Genomic DNA, 19,385 nt, shown 5'->3' on the forward strand with positions numbered 1-19,385 from the left:
ATATATATATATATTCCATATTCTCCGTTCATCTATTGAGACACTTAGGTTGCTTCCATACATTGGCTATTATAAATAATGCTGCAGTAAATGCAGGGGTACATATTGCTTTTTAAATTAGTGGATTATTAAAAAAAGGTTTTATTTCAATTCCAATTAATTAATACACAGTGTAATATTAGTTTCAGGTATACAATATAGTGATTCAACACTTCCAGACGTTATCCAGTGCTCATAACAACAAGTGTGCTCCTTAATCCCCATTACCTGTTTAACCCATCCCCGCCACCCACCTCCCTGCTGGTACCATCAATTTGTTCTCTATAGTTAAGAATCTGTTTCTCCCTCTCTCTCTCTTTTTTCCCCCTTTGCTCATTTGTTTTTTTTTTTTTTAAAGATTTAATTTATTTATTTGACAGAGATAGAGACAGCCAGCGAGAGAGGGAACACAAGCAGGGGGAGTGGGAGAGGAAGAAGCAGGCTCATAGTGGAGGAGCCTGATGTGGGGCTCGATCCCATAACACCGGGATCACGCCCTGAGCCGAAGGCAGATGCTTAACCGCTGTGCCACCCAGGCGCACCTGCTCATTTGTTTTGTTTCTTAAATTCCACATATGAGTGAAATCATATGGGTATTTGTCTTTCTCTGACTTATTTCACTTAGTGTAATACTCTCTAGTTCTATCCATGTTGTTGCAAATGGCAAGATTTCATTCTTTTTTATGGCTGAGTAATATTCCATTATATGTATACATTTATGTGGAGAAAGGGGAACCCTCTTGCACTGTCGGTGGGAATGCAAACTAAATTAGTGTTTTTGTTCTCCAGTAGTGGAATTACTGGATCATCTAGTACTTCTAGTTTTAACTTCTTGAGGAACCGCCATACTGTTTTCCACAGTGGTTGTACCAACGTACATTCCCGCCAACAGTTCCTTTTTCTTTACCTCTTCACCAACACTTGCTATTTTTTGTCTTTTTGATACTAGCTATTCTGGCAAGTATAAGGTGGCATCTGATTGTGATTTTGATTTGCATTTCCCTCATGATTGCTAATGTTGGGCATCTTTTCATGTGTCTGTTGGCCATCTGTATGTCTTCTTTGGAAAAATGTCTATCAGGTGCTCCGCCCATTTTTCAATCAGATTATTTGATTTTTCATGATCAGTTGTGTAAATTCTTCATGAGGGTGAACATCTTTTTCTATTTTTATTACTATTGTATATTTCTTTGAAACACCTGTCATCTTGTTATCTTTGATCCATGTTCCTCCTTCCTTTGTGTTGTTTGTCTTTTTTGTATTGATTTGTATTAAAGTTCATTTTCCTAAATGAAATTACCCTTAAATACAAGAAAAAACACCAGCAAAATATTTTGGAACCCACTATGGTTTCAAAAACTTATGTGGATTCTGTAAAGCAGTGATAATTTTTATTAAAATAGTCCCAACAAGAGATTGTCCACTTCTGGTTAAATATTGAGGTCAAAGGTAGATGACAGACTAAACGATATGTATACGTAGCTAGAAATATGTTTGTTTTTTATACCTAGAGCTTAGAGTGGTCTTTTATCCTAAAGCCTCTCAGTTCTAATATATCTATTATTGGGGTAAATTGAGTGCTTAACTTGTCCCTGACATTCTCATTTTATATTAATTATCATTTATATTGTACTTTGACAGGTCTTCCAATATCTATGGAATTTAAAAATTTGGCATGAGAACTACTTAAACCATTGCTACCATATCTGCAGGTTTTTTTTTTTCTAAAGCTCTTGTCAGTAGTATATAATTATGCCATTGTCAGTGGTAACATAATATCAATATAAAAGCTACTTAAACATCATTATTCTAATTATTGTAATTATTTAAAATACAACTTTAAAATCCAATTGTGCCCTGAAGTGATATTTCAGCTATAAGAAGAGAGCGTATTATTTGAAGCATGAGCTTTCCCTGCTAGGTGTCTTTCATTCTTTCTTTCATCCATGCAGAAAAGGTCACTATCTGGGTATAATTATTCACTTCACCTTTTCTACCTGGTGAGGCAGCCTGAATTCCCAAGACCTGCCCTTTTCAGTGCTCCTCACTGGATTTCAAGCCCCCATGCTAAGCCTAATTTACGCATCGACTTCATATGTTTACAGTGGCAGAACAATGAGCGTGTTGGATTCCGTGCTGAATATATTCTTGTGCTGTTGTTTCCTGTATAAGAGAGGACTCTGAGCTGTTGGTATCATCAGACGTTTAAACCAACACTCCCTAGGCAGGGTGAAAGTTCTTCTTAAATCCAGTAAGGAAACTTCATGTGGGAGAACTTCTCTGAGACTGTTGCTTCTCTGTACCATCTGGTCTTCGCAGAATTTCTGAAACTTACCTTCAGCTAGGATGCTCTGAGGATTAAATGATACCAATCTGACATATAGTAAGTGGTCATTAAATGTTACCAATGAAGAAAATGATTTTGATTCTATTTTGTTACAGGTCTTTACAAATTTGGCATATATCATGTTTTGCTATTAATTCATAAGGCTGCCTTACTAAACCTTTATTTTAAATGTAAGAGAATCTCTCACTTTATAGTTTTTTTGGGTGGCTACTGTTGTACTTGTTTTATTTCACATAATTAGCTGAAAACTAATTTGATAGGGACTTTGTCTCATTTATCTACATAGTACCTAGGAAAGTGCTTAACATATAATGAGTGCTCAATAAATACTCTTTTCATTGAATTAGTAAGTGATCTAGGGCGTATTTATGTTGGAATCACAGATTTAAGACATATAGTTGGCCAGTAAAACATAATATGTATTCATTTGGACTTATAAATAAAACCCATGAAACTGTTATCATTTCAAGGAGGCTCGTGGTTCTGGGAGCTCTGTTATAACCACTTTATCTGCTTCACTGTCACCAAGTTATCAGTGGAGAGCTTGTTGTGAGTACACATTCAAAAGTAGATCACCTTCAGCTCTCTCCTACAGGGTTCAGAAATCCATTCTCAACAATGCAGAAAATAGATTGAGAAAAATATATTTAGGGGAAAGTGAGATGGTACTTTCTTACCTGTGAATGATAGTTGCTAATAGTAAATCTTAGCCTTTGTATATTACCTCATTAAATCAGTACAACTTTGAGATTATATAATTCCCTTCTTCCTGAAAGAGAGAAGTGATCTTTATTCCCCTGCCTAGCCACTCCTGAATATAAAACTTATAAAATGTGTAAAAATACTGTCCTATTTGTCCCATTCTTACAGCAGTCTTGTCCAGAGAGGAGAAAGAGAAGAAATAAAGTAGAGCTCCTAAATTCTTCTGGAGGAAGAGTTTCTGGAGAGACAGAGAGAGAGAAAGATAGAGAAATACCAAATTTCCCAAAAGCCATTACAGCACGCCCTAATTCTTAGCCTTTTTCTTGATTCAGTATTTTGTTAGGACTAATTTTACTAAAGTGACTTAAAGCTAGTCTTTTCTATGGATCCTAAAATGATCTCAACTTATTCTGTAGTATGAAGTTTTAAGTTGCATAATTTTTTGCCTTTACCAGGGTTTTCTACTATAAGTCATATAAGAACAATTTATTCCCAGCTATCAGTTTTAACAAAGCGTGACCTGGAAAACTGGCAATGGAAAATGGAGCTATTCTCTGCCATAGCTTTTATTTCAGTAAGATATTGAATGTTTAAAATGCTTTGGCTTGGGAGTCCTGGGTATTGCTTCCAGCTTTTGATTCCTGCCTACATCCTACTTTGGTCCTGTTTTCCATTCCAAAGCTAGGTTTGTTTTCCAGGACGGCTTTATATTCAGTTTCCATTCAGATCCAGACCTGCTTGACTTTCTCTGCTTCTGGCTCAAATCCCAAACAAAAATCTGTCTGCATAGATCAGAGATTCAGACGGTTAAGGGCCACTTATAAGCAGTGGTCCTGTATATTTGAGATTTTGGTGAGTTCTCACAATATCAAACAAAACAGTGAAACCCAATTTTAAAATATAGTTTTCACTTTTGTCACCATAATGCATGAACATGGTATATGAGACCAAACAATGCTTATGGGTTATTATTACAACAACCAGGGTCAACTCCTAAGTCTTGTTTCCCAAGGCCAACAAACTTTTATTTCATTTTTGTTAAATTAATATTCACTATTATTATGGCTTTATAAATAATACTGATTGCTGACATAGATGTATTCCTACCCTAATTCTTTTTACTTTTTGTCTGTGCCTCATAGAAAACTTAAGTTCCAAATTATGTCTAATTGTATGACTAATTTTACCCAAAAAAGCTCAGTGAGAATTTTAATCAACATATCATATTTCTTTTTAAAATGTTCTTATGTTCACTAATTGTTTCAAGGTTTTGTGGCAAGAAATGTGTTGGACTTTTCTTGTGTATACCTTAGAGCAGTATGCTTAACAAAAGTACTCAGTACCACCTTAGTTGATACCACAGAAGCTGAAATGTTTTTCTTTTCCATTTGTATTATTTTTAAACTCACAAGTGTATAACATTAAAAGATAAGCTCCCAAGTGTGTACCATTCAAAGATATTTCTCTCTGCTTCTATAATCTACAGATATACTTACCAAAGGAGCAAATGATGTATGCTTTATTTGCTTATAAAGTGCATTTAAGGAGATTTACACTTATATGATAAAACAGTAATTCTTAAATGTTTTGCTGTGAGGACCACTTTACATTCTTAACAATTATCAAGGACCCCAAAGATTTACTTTGGAAAATTCAGGAAAACATGAATGAGCACAAGCACACTGTTCCACCAGCTGATACAGTGATGATGTGATCATTTATCACCTAGCCTCTGAAAAAACTCCTCTGCACACTTGAGTTAATCAGAGTGAAAAGTCAAACAACAGGTGATTTTTGTTATAAAAATAATATTGTTGTTGCAAAACTAAAAAGGTCTCAGTACCCCAGGCTACCCAGACAACACTTTAGGAACTGCTGTATAAAACATGAAGTGGTAATAAAAAGAAACGTGTAGAGTAGCTCGAAGTTTGCAATATGGTTTCACATATGTTTTCTATTTGACTTCCCTGATAACACTGTGAGTTTATGATTATGTCGTTTTACAGGTAGGAAAAAATTACGTTCAGGGAAATTAAGTGATTGGCTCAAGGGAACTCTACTAGTAATATTAAACTCAAACCTTCTGATGGCAGAGCCTGTGATTTTTCTATTATAACCTGTTCCTCCAAACCTGCCCAGACTAAAAGTTTTCCATGAAACCAGGTTAGTCGAGGAAAATCTAGTTTCATCCCAGCTTCCAGGGCACACAATTGGTTGAATCAGAACAGAGGTCTCCGTTTGCCTTTTGCGTGGCGCTGTGGAGTCCCGTCTGGTCCTGAAAGGTGAATGTGGTACCAGGGTAGCCTGCAGATTTGGAGGTCACTCTTAGTCGGATCCTCGGTAGTTGGGATCACACCTATCATGAACCCTCTAATTCTGCCTCGGAACGTGGCTGTACGCTTTAGCTCAGCACTGTGGACCCAGATGGTTTGCAGCTGGGGTGGACCACTCAGGGTACTGGATACCTGGGCAGACTTGCCACACGCCTCTCCTGGGCCGAACTGGAGCCCCCAGTACTAGACTGAAATGGCCAGCAGCCAGGAGAAAAAATATCAAATATCATTTACCTGGGAGCTGGCCCAAGTGTATTTCTCTCTTTGGAGGACTGTACTTTCTGTACTGTCTTTAAGCTTTAACCTTTGGGCAAATCAAAATGACAGCCCTGTATACCCTGTAAATCAAAAAGGACAGGGTCAAAGACCGTTCTTTATCTCTGTTGCTGCTCAGGGCTTTGATTCTTGAAGTATTAACATGAAGAAAATGTGGATCACAGGTGTAAGGGACACAAGCATGTGCTGTGTTAGGAAACTATAAATAACAATGTTAAATTTTCTTCGAAATGAATGAAAAGGGAGGATGAATTTATAGAGATGTATAAAAAGCTTTTTGACTATTTTCTTTGCTCTGCAGTAAACTGATCTAAGTTAGAAGCAGTAGAATGACGGCTTTATTGAAATAAAAAATGGTAATATTTGGAAACTGTATCTTTCATTGTTTTACTTGTTTGTTAAAAACAAAGCAGAGGAAACAAGATAATAGCCATCACAACAGAGCTCTCTTCTGTTGACTGTGAAGAGAAAGTCTTCATTTTTCACTTGGCATTTAAGTGCTTTTTCGTTGTGTCCAAATCAAAACTACCATTTCCACGTGATATGGAAAACCATCGCCCCCACCACCTTACTCCAGGTCGGCCCCCACAGATTTCCACTTCTGCGTATATGGTTCCCTCAGCCTAGAGCACTCTTCTCTCATTTCATTCCTTTGCTGATTTCTGCCCATTCTCTGAACCTTTCTTTACCAGTTCGGTGCATGGTAATCTCTTCTTTAGCTTTCTAGAGTGGGGGTTGGTGAAACTTTTTGGTAAATATAGTAAATATTTTAGGCGTGGTGGCCCAGAAAGTCTCCGTTGCAGCTGCTAAGTTCTGCCATTGTAACACAGAAACAGTCCTGGACAATACCTAAACAAATGAGTGCGGCTGGGTTTTAACAAAGTTTCCTACAAATAGTTTGTAATTATTTGTGAAGGAGGCGTGTTTGCCAGCTCCTATTCTAGAGCATCTGTTGTGATTAGCAGTCACTTGTCACGTACTCTCTTCTTTTCTCACTGTTTCATGTGTTTATCCAGTACTTACCCAACTAGACTGTATGCTCCGTGAAGATAACCTTATCATTCTTTGTATTCCATGTACCTATCCTGGGACTTTAAACAGTATCTATTCAGACATTCAGATATTTGTAATTGACTTAATGTTTTTTTTTTTTTTAAGGACAAGGAAAACACTGACCCCTTTTTATTTCCATTCTGTTGCTGTTTTGTTTCTTTACTAATTCTTGATATTGTGTTTATGTGTCAGCTCTTCCCCACGTGCAGGCGGCAGCCCATGCTGAGATGCAGCATATTACCTCTCCATGTTAAGCTATATTAAAGATCAGGATAAATGCTGTAATGTGTATCCTAAGAGAAGGTTTTATGAGTTATTTGTTGACAGAATGGTTATGATGAGACCTTTTGCTTAGCCTGCCAACATAGAACTCATTTCTTAGGAGAACAAAGTACTGTAGGTTGGCCTCCTGATAGAAAGCCTGCTGAGTTTTACCATTTAATAAAAGAGTACACAGTGTAATTTGTACAATGTCAAACTTCAAAGAACAATTTATAACAATAATGTTTCTATTTACAGCATGCCACTAAGGAAGGGACAATAAAATGTCAGGTTTGACAATGTCCACTGATTGATATTAAGGTCAGAAGGGGAAACAATTCTGTTTCCAGCGTTGCAGTCAGTAGGCACAACAGAGGGCAGAATACAATCAACTTTGCATTCTTTTCAAAATTCAAGGCTTTGGAAAGGACAGCAGTCTCGATGTTATATTTACTCTAGAGAAGCTGGAATAGAAAAACAGAAACAACTGAAAATTCCATGTTGCCAGTTGTTTTTCTTTTTTTTCCCTCTCTTTCTGTTAGCCTGAAAAAAAATCTGATAAATGTAGTCCAGTCATCAGATTTTATTCATGCTGTGTTGTAACCATCTATTTGGAGATGTTTGCTGTTCTTGCAAATACTACACCCACATTTTCTGGTGACATAGATGGGGTCTGAGAAGATTAATTATAAGCCGGGAGATTTGTAGAACCGACAAGGGAGAGCAGAGCAGTCCCAGGTGACGCAGGGAGATACTCAGCTCAGATGCCTCCTCTTGGAATATGAATTAGTATGATTCACAGGTAGCCAAGAGTGGTTATGCTGATCGCAGTGAGGGATCTGATATGTGTCAGATGCTTCTCCTTATAATAAAATAACGCAGAGCTAAGTGTAGAAATAAGTCATTCCAGCACCAGTGCGTGGGATTAAATGCTCAACTTTGTGTAGACATTTACTGCATTCTAGATTCTTCACATGTTGATAAAGTCATAGGGTTTCTGAAAGCCTATTTCTCACTCTCACCTTCTGTCAAGATGTTGCTGTCTCAAAGCAAACTGGTGAACAACTGAGCTCTGCACCATGGACCAGGTAACAAGCAGGGCATGAAACCCAGAACTAGAGGGTTTTCCTGGAACTCGTGATGTGTGATGAGAGCAACTCGCCTAGGACGTGGAGGGTGATGTGCTTTAATGCTGGCTTTTGCCGATACCATTACTTTATGGTTATCTAGGGAGCAGCCAGGGGCATTGAACTACGATTACCTCTCGCCCCACACATAGGAGTGTGATGCTGCCAATGGAATAGGAGTGGGGATTGGGGCAGAAAGGTTTCCTTGAAGCAGTGGCATTTTAGTGGCAATCTGGAGGACAATGAGAAATTAGACTGAGATGGGGGTGAGAAGGGAGGGCAGGTGTTTCTGGGAGTCGGAGACCATCTGTGAAATTTCCAGGTGAGTGTAACTAAGTTCTGGATCTGCAAGAACATGGGTAGGGCTTGTAGCTGGGTAAAGCTAAATTGTGTGTGTGTGTGTTTTCCTAAAGAAAGAATAACACAACAGAATTACTCACATTATTCAAGTTAAATTACATATCCCAAGCTCTCTGCTGTATAAAGCCTAAGACTTTTCTTTCCTACTTTCACATTTCTAATTATTATCTATCCCACTTTTAAAATTAATACCATAATTGTATAGCATTTTTAAGCTTATAAAATGTTTTTATATTTTTTTACATATGTTCTCTCATTCAATTCTCACAATTATTATGAATAAGAATCACAGAATCCAGGAAACTTCTCAAGGGGGATGGAGGGTGTCAGCATAAATCTCACAGTTTTGTTTTAGGTTAATTCTAATGTTTGCAGTGAAAATCAGACAGTCGTTAACAGAAATCATTTTTGATTTCCAAACCAACCATAGGAAGTTCCTTTTTTTTTTTTTTTTTTTTTTTTGGTCCTGGGAAGTTATAAATCAACCATGTCACTGGGAATCATCTTTTATCATTGAGTATAATCTTTTCAGAAATGCCATTTCTCTGTGATTGATTATACCTGTTGGTTGCTTATATATCTTCTTTGGAGAAAAGTATATTTAAGTCCTTTGTCCATTTCCCCCAAGTTTTATTGAGATATAATAGATATGTAACATTGTGTAAGTTTAAGGCATACAAGAACTTATTGTTTTGATAGACTTATATATTGAAAAAATGATTGCCTTTATAACATTAGACTTGGCCCATTTTTTTATCAGGTTATTTTTTTGCTCTTGAATTGTAAGAGTTCCTTGTACATTTTAAATGGTAGCCTCTTATGAGCTATGTAGTTTGTGAATATTTTTTCCCATTCTGTCAGTTGCCTTTCAGTTTATTGACTGCTCATTTTGCAGAAACTTTTTAGTTTGATGTAGTTTCTGTTATTCTGTTTTTGCTTTTGTTGCTGGTGCTTTTAAATGTCACATTCAAGAAATCATTGCCAAAACCAATGTTATGAAGATTTTCCCCCTATGTTTTCTTCTAGGGACTTTACAGTTTCAGGTCTTAAATTTAAGAGTTAATCCATTTTGAGTTGATGTTTATATATAGTGTTAAGATAAGGGTTTATTTCTCTCTTTCTTTCTCTCTCCCTTCCTTCCTTTCTGTTCCTTCCTTCCTTCCTTCCTCCTCCCTCCCTCCCCCTCTCTCTTTCTTTCTCTCTCCCTTTCTTCCCTCCTCCCTCCCTCCCCCTTCCTTCCTTCCTTCCTTTCTTTTTCTTTCTTTCTTTCTTTCTTTCTTTCTTTCTTTCTTTCTTTCTTTCTTTCTTTCCTTTCTTTTCATGCAGATATCCAGTTTTCCTAACACCATTTGAAGAGACTATTACTACCCTTTGCCTTCTGTACATTCTTGGTACCCTTGTTGAAAATCAGTTGACTGTGTATGTGGAGTTATTGGGTTCTCTATTCTGTTCCATTTGTCTATGTATCTGCTTCATGCAAGTGCCATACTATAAAACCACAGTGAGATATCCCCTCACACCAGTTAGGATGGCCATTATCAAAAAACAAAAAATCATAAGTGTTGGTTAAGATGTGAAATAATTGGAATCCTTGTTCACTATTGATGGGAATGTAAAATGGTGCAGCCCCTGTGAAAACAGAAATTCAAAAAATTAAAAATAGAATTACCAGATGATCCAGCAATCACACTTCTGGATATATATCTTAAAAAATTGAAATCAGGATTGCAGAGAGATTACTTGTATTCTCATGGTCATTGCAGTATTAGCCACAAGAGCCAAGATGTGGAAGTAAAGTAAATGTCCACTGATGGATGAAATGGATAAAGAAAATATACTATATACATACGATGGCATATTATTCAGCCTTAAAAAAAAGGAAATCCTATCATATGCACAACATGGGTGGACCCCTAGGGCATTATGCTAAGTGAAATAAGCTAGCTACAGAAGGATAAATACTGCATGATTCCAGTTATATGAGGTAAATAATCAAACCCATAGAAGCAGGAAATAAAATGGTGATTGCCAGAGGCTGGGGGAGAGGAAGATGGGAGTTGGTGCTCAGTAGGTACAGAGTTTCAGTTATTCAGGAAGAAAAGATATTAGAGATCTGCTATATAACATGTGCTTCCAGTTAATGATAATGTACCACACACTGAAAAATTCATTGAGTGAGTAGAGCTTCTGTTAGGTTATGTAATATGCCATATAATAACAAAGAGGAAATGTCACTCATTACTTTATCTTGAGACAGAACCATCTGAGGGACGAAAAAGTGGGACACATGTGAGAAAATTGATTCTTCTGAAAAGAAAATATAGAGACTGATGACCACTTAAGATTCTTCCGGCTATGGGTTTCTGTGATATAATAATAGCTCTGTTTGAAGAAATATTAACTGGTTTGCATATCACTGTGCATGATTTAGGAATGCTGTTGTTAGTATAGGGATGATTTAGTAATGTTAATTTACTAACAGAGTATATTAAAATATGAATGGTAGTATTTAAAACTTATGGCCAAAAAATCAAGGAGGAAGAAAAGCAAAGCATAAAAGGATCTACTTTAGCTCTGTCACTTATGATATATTGTGGTCCTTGTTTGATACATGACTGTAATAAAGCATTGCCATTCAATTAGAGTAAGTTAACTTTAAAATTAATATCGTGTCTATGCTTGATTCCATTTAAAGAGCTGGAGAAAGGAAAGAGGATTTTGAACCATTCACTATGCATTAGCTTTAATGACAGAATATAAATCATAGTAAGTCATGGGCCTCTGTCCAGTTCTGATCTCTGTGCGGTGTAGGTCAATGTCAAACTTTAAAAATGTGTGCCTCAGTTAGAATGGCATGCATTTTGTAATTAGACAGAAGTGAGTAGAATGGATTGGAGATTGTAATCTGGGCCTTTGGAAATGTTTTGACAGTTTACCCAGGAGCCTGCTTTTATTAATAGTAATGGTTCCTAAATTTCTATTTTGGCTGGCTTGCTAAATATATAGAAAGCCCTAGAAGGAGTGATGAAGGAAATGCATTAGTGAAAAGTATTAAAAAATTGTCTTTGACATTTCTAGCGCAAGGAGCAAGTCCAGATGGTTGATAAAAGAGCATAAATCAATCGATAGGAACGTCCATTTTAATTTTTTCTTTCATGTTTGGTATTTAAGTCTTCCCATTCTTGTTATGAAGATACACCAAGCATTCTGTTGCTTGATGATCCATGTTGATCTTTCTCAAAATTCACTCATTATCAATTAATGAACAGAACAAATGAGGGAAATAACATGCACCTGTGTGTAAGTGCATGGGTCTAGGGGGTACTCAACTAAAGAGAGAAGGAAGACAAGAAATTAAAATTTCAGAAGTTCCTACTGTGTGCCAGGGACTCTGTTAGATACTTTACTTAATTTATATGCAACTGATAAATATTGTTTGAAAGTATGTGACATCGTTTCATAGTTACATAGCACTGCAGTTTTAGATCAGCCTTGTGATCCTAAAGACCAGTTAATTAATTAGTTAAGGTATTGCCATGCTGATCAACTTTTTTTTGTGGAGGCTGGGGTCAAGGCAAAAAATACATTGTTCTGGCATTAAGGGATTCACTACAGTACTATAGCTTATTCTTTCTGCTTCTGCAATATGGTAAGCAGTATAAAGAACACTTTGTGTTATATACAAACATGTCCTCTATACAACAAATTTTGCACAAACGTATACCAGCATTTTAGTGAGAATCTAATCCTGAAGCTTTAACATTTTTATTTGCCTTATTTGGCTTAATAGTCTTTTTTTTTCCTTTTTTTACTTTTTGTGTGAAATCCTGAAAATGGACAATTCCTTTGCAATAGCATTGAGAAAAATAAGCAAATTCATTCAGTGTCAAGGATTGGGAAGTTATCTTGCATGAAGTTCATGTTGAAGATGGTTTTGAATGAAGGGGTAGGTGATTTGTAGATAGAAATGTGTGGGGACTATGTGGAAATACATTGGAAGGTGAAAGGAGAAATATAAATTATTTCTTATAAGTAGAATGGAATGGACATTGGACAGTGAGTATGTCATTCATTGCAGGAGTGGAAAGGAGAAATGAAAGAGGGCCTTTAGGTTCAAAAGAAAGTTGAGGAGAAAAAGCCTTGGAGATGAGGAAAGAGAGATGAAAAAGCTCAATTCACAGTTGTCACTTACTTTCAGTTTAGGGATTAATTTCCATGACTCAAAGATGGCTTCTAGATCCTCACCAGTGGCTAAATTGGAATTATATCAACTAGAAAGAAAATAATCTGGAATAGGTCAAAATGATTGTTGCTGGTGGTTGGGGACAATTCAAATGTGCATCCGTAATGAATTTTGAAATAAGGAATAGAAGATGTCCCTCCTGAGAGTTCATGTTTAATATATCAGAGCAGAGATGGGTGAAGTCAGCTTTAGTATAAAATGGCCCCTGGGCCAGCAGTTGCTATAATAACCTGATTGAATATTCATGCATTTGAAAATAGAATATGCATTGGTCAGCCTTGCAAACATAAAAAAGGTGAGTTGAGTTTGTTCAGCCAACAGATATATATTGAATATCTACCAGGTATCAAACATGGGCTACAGTAATGAACAAGATAGACAATGTCCCTGACCCCCTGAGAGGATTTACAATCACAGAGGTAAATGTTGGCATGATGTGGCTGAACATTGCCTAGGAGAGAGAATATCAGTAAAACCATTTTTCATTGCCCAGAGCATCTCTCCTTTGAAGATAGAGGCAGCAGGCATTTTTGTCTGTTAATATTAAAGAATTGAATCAACTAGCTAATGTCTCTTTTTCTAAGTCCGTGCTAACCATACAGGTTTCTGATCATAATTTCCCAGATACATCTGCCTATTGGGGAAGAATACTCTAGTCAAGCAAGTATGAGGACTTTGGTCCTTGTGATGTTTATATTTCTCTTTTTAAATATGGCCATTAGCTTTCTGTGTTTTAAATCAGTCTACTGTGAGTCCACCCCTGAGGGATGGATTCCTTCTCAGAATGCTGTCAAAATCAGGTTTTTGAGTCTTGAAGGCTGGAGGCCAGATTCTATACTGTCATTACTCTCTGAGTCCCTTGAGAAGCAGCAGCTCAGCTTTTTGATAACACCCAATGTCTCTGGTTAGCTATTTTTGTTCTGTCTTAAAATTTCTGGAACGAATGGATCTTATTTAGTTCCTTCAGAGAATATTGAGCATGGATCTGAGAGATGCTGCTTTTAAGGCAGCAGTGGATTAGACAAGCTGTTCTTTTCTTGGTTCCTCACGGTCATTCCCTGTGTCATTCTTAGATCTTGTCCTATCCCAGACACCTTCTGCCTCAGGCATGGCTGGCAAAGGGCCAGCCCATCATCTTCTGGGATGGCTTTCTACTGTTGAGGGGAGGGAGCAGTCTCATGATGTGTTAATTTGCTTTTGACATCTGGTTCCAGTCCATCTGTTCAGAAGTCTGCTGTTAATAGTTGGTTACTGGCAAGGCCGCTCTTTGGCCTTAAAACAATAACAAAAAGTCAACCTAAAGTGACTTCACTTTTCTAAAGAGACCTTAAGGAGAGCAGTAGCTAATGATTTTCTAACAAAATCAGTCTTCCCTTGGTATCAGCATTTTTCTTTTCTTATTTTTTAAAACCCTTCAGCACAAAATACTTAAATAGGTTTCTGACTGATGATTAATAATCTGTTTTTACCATTATCCTATGCAGATCCCTTGAAATTTTGCTTTTCATGCCCCAAATGGAATTATAGTTCACAGTGGACTTGGTTGAAAAGATTAGTATTAGCGCTCTACTTTTTTTCATCAAGAATAGAAATGGCAAAGTCATAGAGTGAACATTTTTCCTTAGGATGCTGTAAGTACTTGGGTACGTGGTTGCTTAATTATTTTGCCATTACTTAGGTCTGTAAAAAACAAACAAACAAACAAACAAAAAACAATGACAAAATAGGATGCCTAAAACTTGAAAACAGTGTTTTTGTTTTGTTTTCAAATGAACAGAACAACCCTGTTTCCAGATAAAATATGGTGAGCCTGATATAATTAGAGATACTCTAGCTAAAGGCTGGATGGGCAGGTGAATTGGGGAGGGTCCTAGCTTAGAACTTCATTAAATGCAGTTTTGAAATCCCAAGTTTAGGATGCCAATGTCAAATGTTATTGCTGAAGAGGAGAATGAGGAAGAAACTGATTATTTTGCCATATGTATATGCATAAAGAACACTTTATGCATATGGGAAAAGTCTGCCAAGACAAACTGGGTATTAGTAAAAAGGCTAAACTGGGCCTAAAAGGCCCAGGAAGTTGGGAGCCACGCAGCAGTGGGGACAACAAGAACGATGACCTGATACCGTGTTGAAGGGGGCACTAGTTACAGATCACAGAACATCAAAATCTGCCTGAAAAAGCTTTTATGAGGTGTTTAAAATTGTGTTAAAATTTGAATGATTCTTCTTGGGTGAAGGAATCAGGCATATCAGGACTCTGGAGATGGTGACAAAGTTTAATTCAATTCATTGATCATCTACAGTGAGCCAAACACAGTGCCAGGTACTTTTTATTATATGTGTGTTCTGAAAATAGTGCTGAAGCTAAAAATGAAAGCAATGGGTTATTTCATGCCCCATGAACCTGCCCAATAGGTATCACTAGCATTCCACTACCCACTAATATGTAAGACAACGATATATAGTGACCGATATTGTTAGAATTGGGATTTATTCTTCCTATTGGTAGTGCCGATTAGTTTCTTTTCCATGGGTTGTACTTGTAGAGAGTTTGGAATATATATACATACCTATGTATGCAGAGACCAACAAATTCCATTTAAATATTCTAATTGTCTCCTAGGTACTGCACTTATTCATGTTTAGAGACTTCATATTATGGGAATATTTAATGCCAGATTCACTCTCTTTTTAGCTAAGGCTCACTCATTGCCAAGTGCCCATGTGTTTTCACCCATAAAAGTGTAACGCTTGATGACAGTTTGCTCATATTCTGCGTATTCTCTTCAGTGTATAACATCATCCAAGCAAAACTCCTCCGCCTCTTCAGTTTCCTTCAAATTTATCTCATTCTTCACCATCACCATGATACTTCTAGATGGAGGAGTTTGTATCTCTGAATATTTACTTCTCAACACACTGCAGTTTGTCTTCTGCTCCCACCGCTTAGGAACAGCAGCTCCATTAGGGTCGCCCGTGGTGAGCGACCAAGCACTGTTTCTAGAGCCTCCGTGCAGCCCTGTGCTGCTGCTTGGGAGCTCTTGAGGGTTGGGTGCTGTTTGCTGTGGGGCCGCTCTTCCCATCCACCATTCTAGCTCCTTCCTTTCCATCTGTTTCACAGGCTCCCCTTCCTCTGCTCTTTAATAGCCCCTGAATGTGGATCCAAATTTCCATTTTCATAGCTTTTGCCTTAGTTTGGAACTCATCACCTCTTACCTGGTCCATTCAAAGGAACTCCCAATATTCTTAGGTATTCTTAAGCATAAGCCTCTCCCATCCACTCCGGATCACACTACATACTATGGCCAGAGTGGTCACCCATGAAAACAAGCCTGATCCTGCTCTTGATTGCTTAAAACATCCCTTGCCCAATACATACAATCTAATAATTCTTGTCACGGCACATGAGCACCCTCAGAGTCTGGCTTCCATTTTCTGCTCCTGCCTCACGTCCCTCCTGGGTTTCCCTACACCAAGTGGTACTGGCTGCCTCTCAGCTGATGCTGCGGTCCACCTGTGTGTCCTTTCCCTCTTGTCTAGCAGTCTCCAACAGGTTTAATCTCTTTATGTCCTCCCCCCACCACACTACAACAAGGGTAACTGCAGTGTCTATATTAAGGGGAGACTGTGATGTTCAAAGCAAATAAGGCCGGTGTCACTGCTGAACTTCCTACAAGCATAAGATGATCTATACGTGCATCATGGTTCTTGTTATTAGATCACTCTGAGGTGGGCTCGGGGGGATTTGCAGAGGACGCTCAGGAAACCAATAAAGATAATTAAAAGTTTTGAAAATTAGAACCATGAAAAACAGGTAAAGGAACTATTATTCAGCCAAGAGAAGAAAAAGCCTGAGGGGAGATATAAGCAAGAAAAATGATTTCCTACAGGATAGACTCAGACCATCCTCCATTAATATTGAGAAGAAAACACAGCAAAGCATGTAGGATTTATATTTGCCATAAGGAACATTTCCCAGATAAGGGATTGGCTATCTAGAATAGTTTATTCATGAAACTCTCAAAATTTATCTATAGATCTAAAAAGATATATTTTCTTCTGTCTAGCCAATTTAGGTATGAAGCGGCCTGAATGCAGAGAAGTGAATTAGGTGATTTCTTGCCATCCTATTTTTCTCAGTGTGTCGGGCTATCTTTCAGTGGCTCTTTTGGCCTCTATTCATCTCTCTGAATATCTCTCTCTGGCTTTCTGTCTCTTTGTCTCTCTATTCCTGTTTCTCTTTCTGTTTTTCTTTCTCCTTGCTCTCCCCTCTTTCTCCCACCATCCTCCCACACTTCTGCCCCATCCTCCTGGCCGCAATAAGCCGTGGTAACGAAAGCTTTGCAGAAACAGTCCAAATTACTGTGATTCTACTTTTCTTTTCTCAAATTCATTATGTCTTGAACTATATCACTATTTAGGATCAGAGGAAGTTGTCTATTCTATAAGGAGTTGAAGACAGAAAGGTTTTTGTGATCACTTTTTTAAATATTATTTCCTCCTGCAGTACACTCGTCTCAGCATAGCACTGTTGTCTTTTTCCTTTCGAGGAGAATTTTTGCTATAACTTGTGGACAACAAGTTTTCCCAGAGAAATGTGACGTTCCTTCATTACCGGACATGAGAAGTGCAAGCAAAGGGACGTTCATCAGTAGTACGGCTCTGAACAGGTACAGAGTGCCCAGCCCACCTGTGAGGGATACCTTTGCAGTTTCCATTTCTGACCACTGAGTTTAGTAGATTATAGCTGTTTGTATAGTATCTTTCTGTTTAACCTGTGCTCTTCCCCCCTTTCCTCTGTTGCTGGTGGCAGCCGTGTTCGTCTTTCATTACCATTGCTTCAAATTTCACCTTTATGCTGTTTCTTGTTCTTTTCAATCCTTTTTAATTTTCAGCTTTTTGGGCAGATTTCATCTTTTCTTTTGTTGGGAGAGTGGGTTTTCATGGATGCAGCCTACTCTAGCATCCTATCACTTGGCAGGCAGATGGATCCTAGCACCTGCTATTACAATCAACACAGTGATGAGGTGACCGATGTTAGAGTTTGTATTATTTGTAAGAAAGTAATTTGGTTGAATCAATACAACCATATTTTCCCCCTCCTGAGCAAGTATACTATTTCATCTTTAACTTTAAAAAAAAAAGATTTTCTTTATTTATTGGAGAGAGAGAGCGTGTGCACAGGAACAGGGGGAGGAGCAGAGTGAGAGGGAGAAGTAGACTTCCCGATGAGCACAGAGCCCAATGTGGAACTCAATCCCAGGACCCCGAGATCATGACATGAGCCAAAGGCAGATACTCAACCTGAGCCATCCAGGCACCCTCATCCTTAACCTTTTATCTGGTGTTTGCTAGATTTTCCCCTGAAACATTTCAGAAGATAACAGGTAATTTAATTTTGTGTCTTATTTTCTCCAGTAACTCGCATGTCATCATTGAAGAGAACAGTCTAGTGTCCATTATCATTAGTTCATTGTGACCCACCAAACCCCAGAACTTAAACTTTGCTCTGTAAATTCTAAGAATAAGTGTGAAATTGGCATTTCTCTTGGGGGGGCACAGGAGAGGGAATCAAGAAAAAAGAAAGGAGCAGTGGTCACCATAAGCAAGCTATGGAGTTGTCGGCTTATAAATGACCACTCTTCACTACCATTCCAACAGGTGCTACTAAATGGAAGCTGCCTTGGAAAGCTTATTTGGAACCGAGTATAAGTAATCTTTCTGTAAAGTAGAATCATTACTTAGTTTATTACCTGTGACAGCAAAATAAATTCACTTAAGGGAAGCTTGGATGACTCCGTTGGTTGGGCGTCAGACTCTTGATTTCAGCTTAGATCATGATCTCAGGGTCTCCCAGACAAGGCCCTTCCTTACTGGGGACCATCCAAAGAGGTGATTGAGTTAATGTTCACACACCTGACAGATAATCCTATGAAGTCTGCATGGAATTGAGCTCAGGCTCTGCCCTCAGCACAGAGTCTGCTTGAGTTACTCTCTCTCTGCTTCTCTCCCTGCTCTCACATGCTCTCTCTAAATAAATAAATAAATAAATAAATAAAGTCACTTAAATCATAGCTTTGGGTTCCCTCCCTCTCTCATTTTCTTCCTTTATTATTATTTTCTTTAGTATTTTGAGCACAATCAATTCAATCACAGTTACACTGTTTAAATGTTTTTAATGAAGTGGCACTTAGGGATTTTTTTGTTGTTGTTCTGTCACAAATATTTATTAAGCCCAAGCCATTTGTGAGGCACTACTTAATTATTTGATTTATTAATTCATTTAAGCCCCACAAAGGCCCTGTGATTAGTATGATTATTTCCATTTAAAATATATGAAAGTAGACACGGTTTTCAGAGTTTTCTGAGAATAACTTGCCTGAGGTCAAACATGCTATAAGTGACAAAGCCTAAGATTTTTTTCAGAAATTGGACTCCAATTTTCTTTCTGTTATACTTCAGCTGTGCCAGTTGTTCTGCTTTGAATGACAATGATATGTTATTATTATTTTGAATAACGGTTTTATCTCTGGGAAAATGCATTTGAAGCCTGGAAAATGTCTTCTATAGGTTATATAAGCCAAATAATTGACACTAAATTAATAATCAAAAAATGAATATATGTTGAGTATTTTGCATGT

The 19,385-nt window shown here is 37.6% G+C and overlaps 1 protein-coding gene across 9 annotated transcripts in view; it reads left to right on the forward strand.

Annotated features, from left to right (window-relative positions):
* Positions 1 to 19,385, forward strand: part of TMEM117 (transmembrane protein 117) — a 484,559-nt gene that overhangs the window by 200,980 nt on the left and 264,194 nt on the right. The window contains exons 1-2 of one of the 9 annotated variants that reach the window (XM_019806350.2): positions 7,617 to 8,099; positions 17,298 to 17,414. The exons of 6 other annotated variants lie outside the window; for them this stretch is intronic. In XM_019806350.2, the coding sequence (XP_019661909.1) occupies positions 17,365 to 17,414 (50 nt within the window). In that variant the 5' untranslated portion in view covers positions 7,617 to 8,099; positions 17,298 to 17,364. Of the gene's footprint in view, positions 1 to 7,616; positions 8,100 to 17,171; positions 17,415 to 19,385 lie in introns of those variants that run through there. 2 more of the 9 variants (XM_011232842.3, XM_019806349.2) reach the window with 2 other exon arrangements.

Source organism: Ailuropoda melanoleuca, chromosome 16 (genome assembly GCF_002007445.2).
Source record: "Ailuropoda melanoleuca isolate Jingjing chromosome 16, ASM200744v2, whole genome shotgun sequence".
NCBI classification, from domain to species: domain Eukaryota; kingdom Metazoa; phylum Chordata; class Mammalia; order Carnivora; family Ursidae; genus Ailuropoda; species Ailuropoda melanoleuca.